The sequence below is a fragment of the Elgaria multicarinata genome, chromosome 17 (genome assembly GCF_023053635.1).
Source record: "Elgaria multicarinata webbii isolate HBS135686 ecotype San Diego chromosome 17, rElgMul1.1.pri, whole genome shotgun sequence".
NCBI classification, from domain to species: domain Eukaryota; kingdom Metazoa; phylum Chordata; class Lepidosauria; order Squamata; family Anguidae; genus Elgaria; species Elgaria multicarinata.
This window is the reverse complement of record NC_086187.1, coordinates 12,396,435-12,408,527: the sequence shown is the minus strand read 5'-3', so window position 1 is coordinate 12,408,527 and position 12,093 is coordinate 12,396,435. Positions and strand designations below refer to the sequence as shown.

Sequence of the window (12,093 nt, the reverse complement as noted above, 5' to 3'; positions counted from 1 at the left end):
CTGTTTACCCTACCCTGTGCCTGTTTACCCTACCCAGTGCCTGTTTACCCTACCCTGTGCCTGTTTACCCTACCCAGTGCCTGTTTACCCTACCCTGTGCCTGTTTACCCTACCCTGTGCCTGTTTACCCTACCCTGTGCCTGTTTACCCTACCCTGTGCCTGTTTACCCTACCCTGTGCCTGTTTCCATTCTCTTCCCCTCCTTATTGCTTTACTATTTTATTAGAATGTAAGCCTATGTGGCAGAGTCTTGCTATTTACTGTTTTACTCTGTACAGCACCATGTACACTGATGGTGCTATATAAATAAATAATATATAATAATAAATAAATAAATAAATAAATAAATAAATAAATAAGATTGTGCCCCAAAGGAGCAAATCTATGCACGTTTAGACAGGGGGGGGGGGAGCCTTAAAATTCCCAGCACGCACCAACCAACATGATGGGAGTTGTAGGACTTTTTGTGTGTGTGTGTCTAAACATAGGATTGTGTCCTAAATCTTGACTCCGCGTTGGTTTTGCTGCAATCGACTTAACACGACTAACGCTCTGGAAAGGATGGCTATAATACCTGCGTGAACGCAACAGGGCAAGGGTCTTGCCACCACCCCCTCCCATTCCCATGCAACAGGGCTTCTCTTGCAGAACGCGCGGAACACCACTTGTTCTCCTTCAAGGGAACGATGCATACACGTGATTGCGCGTAACTCATTTTACTGTGTAGGTAATATCTGGGAGAGGGGAACGACGACAAAATAAGCACCAGTCAACCCGTGTTAGGGTTGAGGAAAGAGGGGGAAGGGGAGAATGGCTGAGGGGTGGGGAGTGGGGCAGACCCCGGAGGCGAAATTGGGCAGGAAAACAATGGGAAGGCCGTGGGAGGGGGGGAGGTTAAGGGGTTTGCTGTGTTAAAACAACCACAGCCCCCCGGGCCTGGCAAGGCCGAGCCACCCGGTTCTTCGGCGACCGGGCGAGGGCGGAGCGGCTTTGGCCGGTGGCGGAAGGGGCCGGGCGAGCGAGAGGGGCCGGGTTTCCGCGGCGGAAGAGTGACTGAGGGCCTGCAGCGACCTGGAGTGCTAGTGCTGCCCGGCGTTACCTGGCTGCTTCCCTCCGCTTTTGCCGCCGCCGCCAGGTGAGGTGCCGTCAAATTTTACCTCAGCGCTCCCTCCCCTCCCGCTCGCTGGAGTTGGAAAAGCCAGGCCTCGCTAGGCCCGAGGCGGAAGAATTGGGTATGTGGGTGGGGGAGGAAGGGAGTTCCCGAACCGTTTGATTCCTGGGGTGTCCTTTTCAAATTTATTCTTTTTTTTAATTTATTATTCTAAGGGGTTCTTCTCCCTGTGAAGGAATGCCACAGCGCTTCTGAGCATGTGCAGAGCGCGCCTTTTCTCACTCCCAACTGCTGATTATAAGCACAGCCGGGTGCTCCCTACACAACCCATCACACGGCGAGAGGTGAGCCCCGGGAACATTTTTTTTTTTTTTAGTATAGCCTTTAGAAGCCTAATGCCCTCCAGAGGTTTAGGACTACAACTCCCATCATCCCCAGCCAGCATGGCCAATGGTTTGGTGATGGGAACTGTAGTTCTGCTCCTTCCCCAACCTGGTAGGGTCTTGCTATTTACTGTTTTACTCTGTACAGCACCATGTACATTGATGGTGCTATATAAATAAATAAATAAATAATAATAATAATGGTATTGGACTACTTCTTCCATCATCCCCAGCCAATGGATGGGAATGCTGCGAGTTGTACTCCAAAACATCTGGAGGGCATCAGGTCAGGGATGGCTGCGGTAGCCCATTACATTTTAGGGAAGGGTGTTTTAGTATCTGAGGGTGCAATCCTATGCAAGTTTAGACAGAAATAAGTCCTACAACTCCCAGTATCCTGCCACCAGGGGATGCTGGGAGTTGTAGGACTTTTTTCTGCCTTAAATGTGCATAGGAATGCAACCTACCTTAACTATCTATAAAAAGGAAGCCACATGGGTAGAAAGGAGGTGAATGGAGTTTAAAGAAAGCTACCTGAAGAGTGAATGCATTGCATTCACAAGGTTACCCTTAATTAATTGCTGATGATGATGATAGGTTTTAATTCAAGCAGAATAACAATCCTCTCCTTGATGTTGGGGTTTTGACAAGGACTGACCAAGAAGCGGATGTGCCGGCAACAGCTTTTAGTGCCTATTTGTTTTCCCAGTGGGGCTAATCGCAGTTTCAGGATGGAGTGAGGATTTGGATTGGAGAAATGGCACGGGAAGTGTCTAAAATGGCATGGGAATGGGAGGGGGTGGTGGCAAGACCCTTGCCCCGGCTTCTTTAAGGTTAAAATATAAAGATCGGGTGGTCTCCATTGTTGCTTCTGTTCTTATCGCATTGTATCATCATGCCCTTTGAGATTATCTCGTGTTTGTTTAGCAACAACAATTCTTAGCTAAGACATTGTAAGTGACTGGTAAGCTTTGTAGCTAAGCAAAGATAACAAATCTAGTACCAGCTGTCAAATGACTTGTCAAATATCTATTAAGATATTTTGACAAGGGGAGACACAGATGTCTTAACCAGCTTTTTTTAAAGTTGATTAAGCAGTGAATCAGTGTAATAATAAATTACATTTAAAGAAACCTGATTACCAATACCTCAATATATGTGCCTTTTTGAGCACTTGATTTGGTATGAGTTACAATTTAACGTACAAAATCTGCCACTGTTAGAAAGAAAGAGGCTATCCCTGATATTTTGTTTTGACTCCCTGTTGCATAACCCCTTCAGAAGCAAGTAGCTTCTAAAATAAATATGTGCCTTTAATTTTCAATCCCACATATTAAAACTGATCCAAACGCATGCTACATAATCAGCTGAAGCTTGAGGTGATAAATCGACTAGTTTACAGCCCAATTTTAAGTGCTCATCACTAAGGAGTGTTTTAGTGGTGTTTCACCTTTTACGCAATTGTGTACTTAGAAACAAATACCAAAACTGTGATGATGGTCACTGTTCTTGTTTCAGAGTCAAATGATCAGAGAGATTTTCTCACTCCTTACATGTGTTGTGTAACTTTGCGTCTTTCCTGAATGATTTTCTCTTGTGTTACAGAATGGTGCTGAATTTCTTCAATCAGAAGTTTTCCTGCAAAGGGAGAGGGTTTTTTCCCCCAAGACTTTACTTGAATTAAGAGGAAAAAGAGATTTCAATGATTGCTGAATAAACTCTACATGCATATTTGAAGTGGTTGTAACTAACTCCATAGCTGTAGCATCTGCTTTGTGTGATAAAATGATGGTTTTTGCTTGCATTAAGATGATGCCCATATTTGGGCAGAAGCTTATCTGAAGTGCTGGGTTGTAATAATAAGCAGCCAGCCATTTTGTAATGGTGTGCTTCAAGGTATCGCTGTAGAAACACTTGCTCTGTGGTCATTGGGAGAAACCTTGCCAATACAGGGAGACCCTTAGAAGACAGTCATGGAGAAAATGGCAAGGGTGACCACTGCCCTTGGTGGCAATACCATCACTGGACGGACCATGTTCTGCCACCTGGATGCCCCTGCTAATGCCATTAGCGTGTGTCGTGATGCTGCCCAGGTAGTGGTTGCTGGGCGCAACATCTTTAAGATCTACTCCATAGAAGAAGATCAGTTTGTGGAGAAGCTGAACTTGCGTGTGGGCCGCAAGCCATCTCTGAACTTCAGCTGTGCCGATGTGGTGTGGCACCAGATGGATGAGAACTTGCTGGCCACAGCAGCCACCAATGGCGTCGTGGTGACCTGGAACCTTGGCAAGCCATCCCGTAACAAACAGGACCAGCTTTTCACCGAGCACAAACGAACAGTTAACAAAGTGTGCTTCCACCCCACAGAGGTGTATATGCTTCTCAGTGGTTCCCAGGATGGCTACATGAAATGTTTTGACTTGCGCAAGAAAGATTCTGTTAGCACATTCTCAGGTAACAACTCATTTCTAGACTTGTGGCTGGCTCTTTCATTATAAGCAATGGCCAATTCCACCTAGTTAAAAGGCTTCTATTCTCTCTTCCCCACTCTCTGATGCAGACCTCGTTCACTCTTTCAAATAACCTTGAGGATAGACCACTATAATGCAGGGTTAATAAAAATAAAATGAATTATTTTTAGAATGTGTGTTGTTGTTTTTTACAAAACAGTTGTTACAATAATTCCTGATCATGCTGTCTGTTGCATTCTCCTTCAGGTCAGTCAGAAAGCGTTCGTGACGTCCAGTTCAGTATACGTGATTACTTTACCTTTGCTGCAACCTTTGAGAATGGTAACGTTCAGCTGTGGGACATCCGCCGGCCTGACCGCTATGAGAGGATGTTCACAGCCCACAATGGGCCTGTATTCTGTTGCGATTGGCATCCAGAGGACAGGTATGGGCAGAGGGATTCTGAACTAAAGCTTTCTCCCTTCTCTATTTCCTCTTTTTGTTCTCCTGGCACCTTCTGACTTCGTAAGAAAACAGTCCCTGAAAGTTAAGCTTTAAAAAATTCCAAGAATGTGTGTGCTTTACTCTGTAGCACAATTTCTTTTCCTGAATTGGAAATAGATTCCGGCTAGAAACTACAGAATGGGGATGTTGTCGTGTGAATGAATGCAGTATAGGGAAGAAACGAGTCTGCAAGAGCAAGGGTTGGGCTGTGTGCTCAACCATCACATCTCAAGAGTCAATGGAAGCATCTCTGTAAACCCTCTGAGGATTCTAAGCCTTTAGCAGAATTGTGAATTGATAACTTTTATGCATGAAGCAGTGTATAAGACCAGTGGTGGTAGTTATTGAACAGTTACCTGCCCCTTCAGCTTCTCTTTGCTACTCTTCCACTAGGGGCTGGTTGGCAACAGGGGGTCGAGACAAGATGGTGAAGGTTTGGGACATGAACACCAACCGGGCCAAAGAGATCTACTGTGTGCAGACAATAGCCTCTGTGGCAAGGGTCAAGTGGCGCCCGGAATGCAAGCACCACATTGCCACGTGCTCTATGATGGTGGACCACAACATCTACGTGTGGGACATACGGCGCCCTTTCATCCCCTCGGCCATGTTTGAGGAGCACAAAGATGTCACCACGGGGATCGTGTGGCGTCATCTCCATGATCCTTATTTCCTCCTGTCCGGCTCCAAGGATAGCACCCTTTACCAGCATATCTTCAAGGATGCCAGCCAGCCTATTGACCGGGCTAACCCTGAAGGGCTTTGCTACAGTCTCTTCGGGGACCTGGCTTTCGCTGCCAAGGAGAGCCTCATCTCTTCTGATTCTAACCGTAAGCCCTACATCGGGGACCGGCGCCACCCTATCTTCTTCAAGCGCAAGCTAGACCCCACGGAGCAGTTTGAGTTCATCTCTTCTTCCAGCGCCCTAAGCGTCTTTGAAGCAGACACAGAATGTGATGCTGGTAGCATGGACTGGTTCGTGCGAACCGCCAAGCAGTACGTGCTGACGGGGAGACCGCTGGCGGAGCTGTGTGACCATAATGCCCAAGTAGCCAAAGAGCTCAAACGCAACCAGGTAAGGGCTCCGTCCCTTCCAGTAGTTCTTGTTCTTATACTCATATGCTTTAGGGAATTAGGAGAGAAGGGCACAGTCTACTTACCCCTCCCTCACTGTGAGCATCTGGGAGGGGAGTATCACAACGAGCCAGAGTTGTGGGTTGCCAGATTTTAATCCAGGCCTGGAGCGTGGGTGTTTGAACCTGGGTTACCTGAAATCCGTTCTGCTGAAGCTGGAGGCTTGAGATGAAGTCAGAGGAAGGGCTTGAGTTACACCCTGAAGTGCTGCAAGCAGAAGGGTTAGCTTCGTTGAACAGGCAAGAGCAGAAATCCAGACTCCTAGTATTTTTGATAAGAGGCCTGACCAATTCAGAGGAGTCATATTTCCTGCCAATTGTAGGGGCTGATATTGTGTATGTCTTTGGCTGAAGAAGGCTTTGAAACCTGAGCGTGCACACTCCAGGTCCCGCATTAAACTACGTCCCAGCCCTGGAATCCATGACAGAGAGCTAGGAGTTCACTGTTTTATGGAGCCGAAAGCAGGCTTGTGTCCAGCCCATTTCCCCTCTTCCCCAAGACCTGTGACTTTTTTTTACGGCGGCCACTAGCTCAAGAGCTCGTTCCTTATGGTCACAGTTGCCTTCATTTCTTTTCCTTAGCTGCAAAACATGGCTGCTGATTGTTAACCCTTTCTGTTCTTTGTCTTGTTTGCCAGGTTGCCCAGACGTGGACAATGCTCCGGATTATTTACTCTAGTCCTAGCACCATGCCCACTTCAAACTTAAATCACAGCATAGGAAAGAGTAGCTCCAGCCTTCCACTCATGAATAGGTAAAAACAAAACGCCTAAAAGGGTTCAGCATTCTAGAGCTTGGCATGGTTGTGAGATGGGTAATATAATGTAGACCAGCCTTCACCAATTGGTGTCCTTCTGATGCTGGCTGGAGAAGATTGGTCCAACACATCTGGAGGGCACCAGAATTAGGGGGAAACTGGTGTAGACTATGGGCTAATGCAGGTGGGCTGACACGTAAGCCATGTGAGACATTGCATTTACACAGACCAGTGCCATTTGGACTAGGGAGGGGATTTGTCTGGATAACAGTGTGAAGGATTGCATTTCCACTTATGTGTGGGTGGGTGTATACAGGAGTTCTTGTTATTAACTATGAGATAGTTCAGACTTTAATATCTGTATTGCTACTTTTTTTCTGGCATCTCGAAATGTCTCTTGTGCATGAGCTCAGGCATATATGCATAGATCCCCATGATGGTCCCAAGATAGAGAGTTAGGCGTGAGGGGAAAATCTCTGCTTCAGCACTTGAATAATGAGGGGAATGCAAAACTATGTGGAAGAAAGTGCTGGGTTATAGCTACAGATTTGGGGGAGTGGGAGGGAAAGTGTCACCTTGATGAGGCTAGAGGGCAAATACAAGAGTTACGAGAACTTGAGGATCGGGTTTTTAATGTAAATTTTGAATCCTCTCTCATTGGTTCCTCCCAGTCCCCAAATTTCTTTTCTTGCACGTGTCTGCACTAGCTATTTTTGGGATCACATTGTTTACATTGGGATTTCCAGTTTCAGCAAGTAGGCACAGCCAGTGGGTCCTTCAGAGAATGATCTTGTTTGTAAGCGCTCTTGGAAAGAGGGCAGATGTCTAAGCAGAAAAAATACACCCTGCTGATAAGCCCAAAAATATTACTGATCCCTCTATATGTGCTGACGTGTAACACAAGGTGGCTTGAGCAAAGAGAAAAGTTGAAATAAAAATGATGCAGGATTTTGTTTGGTTGCCAGAAATTACAGGTAGTGGGAACATGGGTGAAAGGAGGTAGAAAGGAAGCTGGGAGGAAGGACATATGCACCAGATTTTACTAGGATTTAACACAGATCTATGTTTCTCTCCCAGCTTTAACTTGAAAGATATTCCCTCTGGGATAGGCAGTGAGTCAAGGCTGGAGCGGAACAAGGGAGAGAGCCGCCCTGAAAACATTCTCATGGACTCTTCTTCTACCCTGATCAATAACGATGGTGAGAACAGAGGTGGAAAAGTAACACACACACACCTACTCATCCAGCCCTACACACACACACACACACACACACACCTTCCTATCTACTTATTTACCTTTAAGAAGCATTTCACTTACCTTTAAGACTAATTTCAGTCTTTCTTCTCTGCTTCTCCATTTTTTCTCATGGATGTTTAGAGAATGAAGAGACTGAAGGCAGTGATGTCCCTGCAGATTATCTCCTTGGGGATGTGGAAGGAGATGAAGATGACCTGTACATGATGGACCACGAAAACCCCCACAGTGAGTGTGTTCCCTGGGTCACTGTTGGCCCTTTCTGCTTGCCTTCCTGTGCTGAAGTTTCTAGATCTTTCCCTGCCTGCCTTCACTCTCAGTCTATGCCTTCTTACAGCTGAGGAGCAAGAGTACATCCTTCCCCAGGAGGCCTTTCCTTTGCGTCATGAGATTGTGGACAACCCATCTGCACTGGACCACCTGCAGGACAAAGCAGACTCCCCCCACGTCAGCGGCAACGAGGCAGAGACTGTTTCCCTGACGCCTGTGGAATCTTTCTCTCTCATCTCCATCTCTCACTCTCTGTATGAGAACCGCCTGCCTGCCGACTTCTTCAGCTCCATTGTCCGTGACATGCTGCTCTTCTATGCTGAGCAGGGGGATGTGCAGATGGCTGTGTCCGTGCTGATTGTGCTGGGGGATCGCATCCGGAAGGAGATTGACGACCAGGCACAGGTACCTGCCAATGCTATGGGCCATGTTGATAGCTGTCGCCATTGGGCAGCTGCCACGGTCAATACCCCTAATACCAATCCCTGGAACCTCCTATTCTGCTGCTGCTGCTGCTCCTGGCTATTGCTGCCTGTTCTCCTGCCCTCTCCAAGTGAGCAATCAGTAAGAGGAGCGAGGAGAAGGAACAGTAACTTTTGCAAGCCTTGTCCTCTCTCTTTCTGGAACCAGAACTGCCATGGCCTCTGCCCAAGACGGGGAGGTAAACATTCCTTTGTACATAGTGAAAGCCTTTTAATTTGGGGGCAGCAAATCTGGATACGAACAGCTCAGTCTCCCTCCCCGGCATGGATATGTAGTTTGGGAAGGGTAAATCCTGCCAGATTCTGAGCAGAACCCAGCTTCTTTCCCTTCTGTTCTTCCCCTCCACAGGAAAAGACAGGGTGGGCATCAGGGGACCACAGTGATGGCAAAACACTCTGTCCTCTCCCTCCTGCTTATTTGTTTTAAACTCCACCTCTTTATAGAGCAGAGAAATGAAAAGTTCTAAGAAGCAGGAACTGTGGTAGATCTTGGACTTCTCATGCTTACCAATTGTTTTGAGATTTATGCCACAGAGACCTCTGTAGCACTCTTGGTTTTTTTTTGGGGGGGGGGGAATGATCTCTGACTGCTTAACCAGTCAGGAAGAGAGTTTGGGTAAGATGGGAGGTAAGTGAGAGGATGAATGAATGAACATGGTCCCAGGGCAGGTTCTTGACACACATGATGCTGCCATCTTTCTGAAGCTATGCGTTTCTGGATCTGGTCAGTGCTTGGATGAGAGTCCGGCTGGCTCCCCTTTGTACTCCACCTTGAATTCTGTGATGGGAGAAGGGCAGCATATCAATGAAATAAAGAGCTGCTCTTCACATTGACGCTTGTGACAGTTTGCTATGTGGAATTGGCCCAAAATGTAGGGATACATCTGGTGGTCATGCCAAGATGAAGAAGGGGCCAGTTTAACTTAGATTTTTCATCTACAAAGAAGTATAATCCTTGTGGATATTGTTTTCCATTTTTCACCTCTCTTAGAAGTTGCCCATAGCCTTTAGTGCCTCTATTTGTTGAGATGAAAAGATGGGGTACATGTATTCCAGCAAGTAAAATTAAGTAGCGAGACAGGTTGAGAGGCAGGTATGCAATTTTGTGTGTGTCTTAAAACTCCACAGGAACACTGGTACACATCCTACATTGACTTGCTGCAGCGCTTCCAGCTGTGGAACATCTCCAACGAGGTGATCAAACTGAGCACGTGCAGAGCCATCAACTGCCTCAATCAGGCGTCCACCACGCTGCACATCAATTGCAGCAATTGCAAACGACCTATGAGCAACAAGGGCTGGATTTGTGACAGGTGAGAAGTTTGTGAAAGAGGGACGGGGCAGACCTTAGTTTGTGACAGACCGGAAAATCGTAAATACATGAAGCAGCTTTATTCAGAGGCAGACCATTGGTCTTTCTAGCCCAGGACTGTCCATTTTCATGGCTATGGCTCCCTGAGGTCAAAGGCAAAAGTTGCTCCCAATATTGGTACCCAAGTTCATTTTAAAATAGATTCTGGGGATTGACCTCATAAGCTGCACGCAAAAAACATGTGCTTTACTAAGCTGTGGTCCCACTCTCATGTAATGACTTGCAAAGACATTTGCTGATCAATCTTCCTTCCCAAATCTTCCTGCTGGCTCCTGAAACTTGTTTCCGAAACTAGCTTCCGGTGCTCTTGGCCAGCCCTACCATTAGGTAAAGTGAGGCACCTTTACCATTAGGTAAAGTGAGGTAAAGCAGTAGCAAGGTGACGGAGGAGACGACATGGGAGGACAGGGGCATTACTTGTAACATTTTTATTATTATTAGAAATGGTGTCTTTACAGCGGCACCCAAATGCCCCAGCTAAGGTTTGAGCTGCACCAAGCAAAAAGCTAGAAATGCATCCATTTCATCTCTCTGTAGGACTATTCACATATTGACCACCATCCAGAGATGAGCCCATGGAATCAGTCCAGACCATAATATGCCACGTTGTCTAATATCTTGTAAAATGGAAAAGGCAGCCCCAGTTCCAAAGAGTGTGCAGTGACTGGTGTGTGGCGCATCCTTTCCAGACAGTTTGACTTTGTTTAAAAAAAAAAATTGGAAGAGATTTGTTTAAAAAAAAAAAATTGGAATATAATTTAGAAGAGATCTCGCCCCCTTGCGGTGATGTTTGACGACAGTGGGAGGCAGTAAAAAATGGAGTTTCCTTGTGATGGGCTTCCATCCGTGACTGGTGTGGTGCCTCGGGTTCAACAGGCTATAAATCGTGCAGTCCTGATCTAGAATATATCTCTTGCCAGTAGCCACCTTATCCATTCCTGAGAAGAACTTCCTTCATCTCAGATCGCTATGGCGCCGCCAACAATATGTTAAAAACCCTGACTTGATATTTAATTTCAGCTGGGGCCTGTTCAGCTGACGGCCACACAACCACCCTGTGTTGACGGTAGACGAGGCAGAGAGAGCAGGGCTGGCCCATGTTCACTCCGGGAGCTTCATGGCTGTATGGGAATTTGAACCTTGCTCTCTTTCAGGTGTCGGCAGTGTGCCAGCATGTGCGCCGTGTGCCACCATGTGGTGAAGGGCTTGTTCGTGTGGTGTCAAGGCTGCAGTCATGGAGGCCATCTGCAGCACATCATGAAATGGCTGGAGACCAGCTCTCATTGCCCTACAGGATGTGGTCACCTCTGCGAATACACCTGAACCGAAGGGAACCTGTGTCTGCTGGAAAGCAAAACGCAGCCCAGTGGCTGCTTAGAACCGGCACTGAAAGCTTCTTTGTGGGAGGCTTTAAAGCCATCGTTATTGTTGTCCTGGACGGCTGCATGAGAGAGTGTAGTGGGTTGGACGCTTTGAAGGGAAGGTACCTTCTTTGCTTCACGACAAGCGGTGAAATTTCTAATACTCAGGGGATTCTTCTGGAAAACTTCACCTGGTCACGTTTATTTATTTTTTTACAGCTGTATAAACTTTTTATTATTATTATTATCATGATTCTACACAAACCTACTTCTTAAGGTCAAGATGGCAACGAAGTGCTTCTGACCCATTTTTATACTGAATTAAAAGAACAAAGCGAACTTTACCACTTGCTGTTTTGTATGGAGTACTCAAGTGCTTTTGTATAAATGCTCCTAAATGGTAAGTAGTGGACTAGGGATCAGCATCTGAAATCCTTCCTCAAAAAGGAAAATCCTTCCCCAAATCTGTGCTTGGTATGGTAATTCTGAGCAGAAGCTTAATTTCTAGCTCCCAGATGCAAAAAACAAATTACTGATCAGTGAGGGAAGATTACACTTTAAAAAAAAACAGTTTTAGGATTCCATGATAAGTAGAAGACTGATAAAAATGTCTTAATGCAGTTGGAGTTCTCAAAGATAATCATAATGGCCCTCTGCTGTTCAAGGACAAAATGGTTATGCAGTACAATCATATCAGTATGATTGGGAGTTTATTCCCAGGTAAGTGTGCATAGGATTGCAGCTTTAATCATCTTTATATTATTAAGACCAAAAAAAGATAAAGAGATGAGTGAGCAGTGATTTAGTTTGCTGAATGTGCAAGTCGCAACATTTTCTGCCCACATGTGTGTTTTTTGTAGTGCAGCAAAGGGAACTGGGAAGACTTGCCCATCTTTTAAGTGGCGTGACTTTCAGCTGGCAGAATATGGATTGCCTTGCTGAATCACATTCCTAGGGTGCTTCCAGATGGCGTAGTCGTAGCACTACCACTAGAAGGCGTTGTGCAACCATTATG

At 46.2% G+C, this 12,093-nt stretch overlaps 1 protein-coding gene across 1 annotated transcript; it reads left to right on the top strand.

Moving 5' to 3' along the window:
• Positions 1-3,107: 3,107 nt before the first annotated feature.
• WDR24 (WD repeat domain 24) lies at positions 3,108-11,422 on the top strand. Its single transcript, XM_063143033.1, has 9 exons — positions 3,108-3,948; positions 4,212-4,389; positions 4,842-5,523; positions 6,220-6,335; positions 7,416-7,537; positions 7,717-7,821; positions 7,931-8,268; positions 9,474-9,658; positions 10,872-11,422. Exons 1-9 carry the CDS (start codon positions 3,468-3,470, stop codon positions 11,038-11,040), a joined length of 2,376 nt encoding a protein of 791 aa, XP_062999103.1. The 5' UTR covers positions 3,108-3,467; the 3' UTR covers positions 11,041-11,422.
• Positions 11,423-12,093: the final 671 nt, after the last annotated feature.

Excerpts from the sequence above, each read along its gene's own strand:
- WDR24 (XM_063143033.1), top strand. The coding sequence starts at position 3,468 with ATGGAGAAAATGGCAAGGGTGACCACTGCCCTTGGTGGCAATACCATC. Across the intron at positions 3,949-4,211 it reads TTCTGTTAGCACATTCTCAG|GTCAGTCAGAAAGCGTTCGT; the intron begins GTAACAACTCAT and ends ATTCTCCTTCAG. Across the intron at positions 4,390-4,841 it reads GATTGGCATCCAGAGGACAG|GGGCTGGTTGGCAACAGGGG; the intron begins GTATGGGCAGAG and ends CTCTTCCACTAG.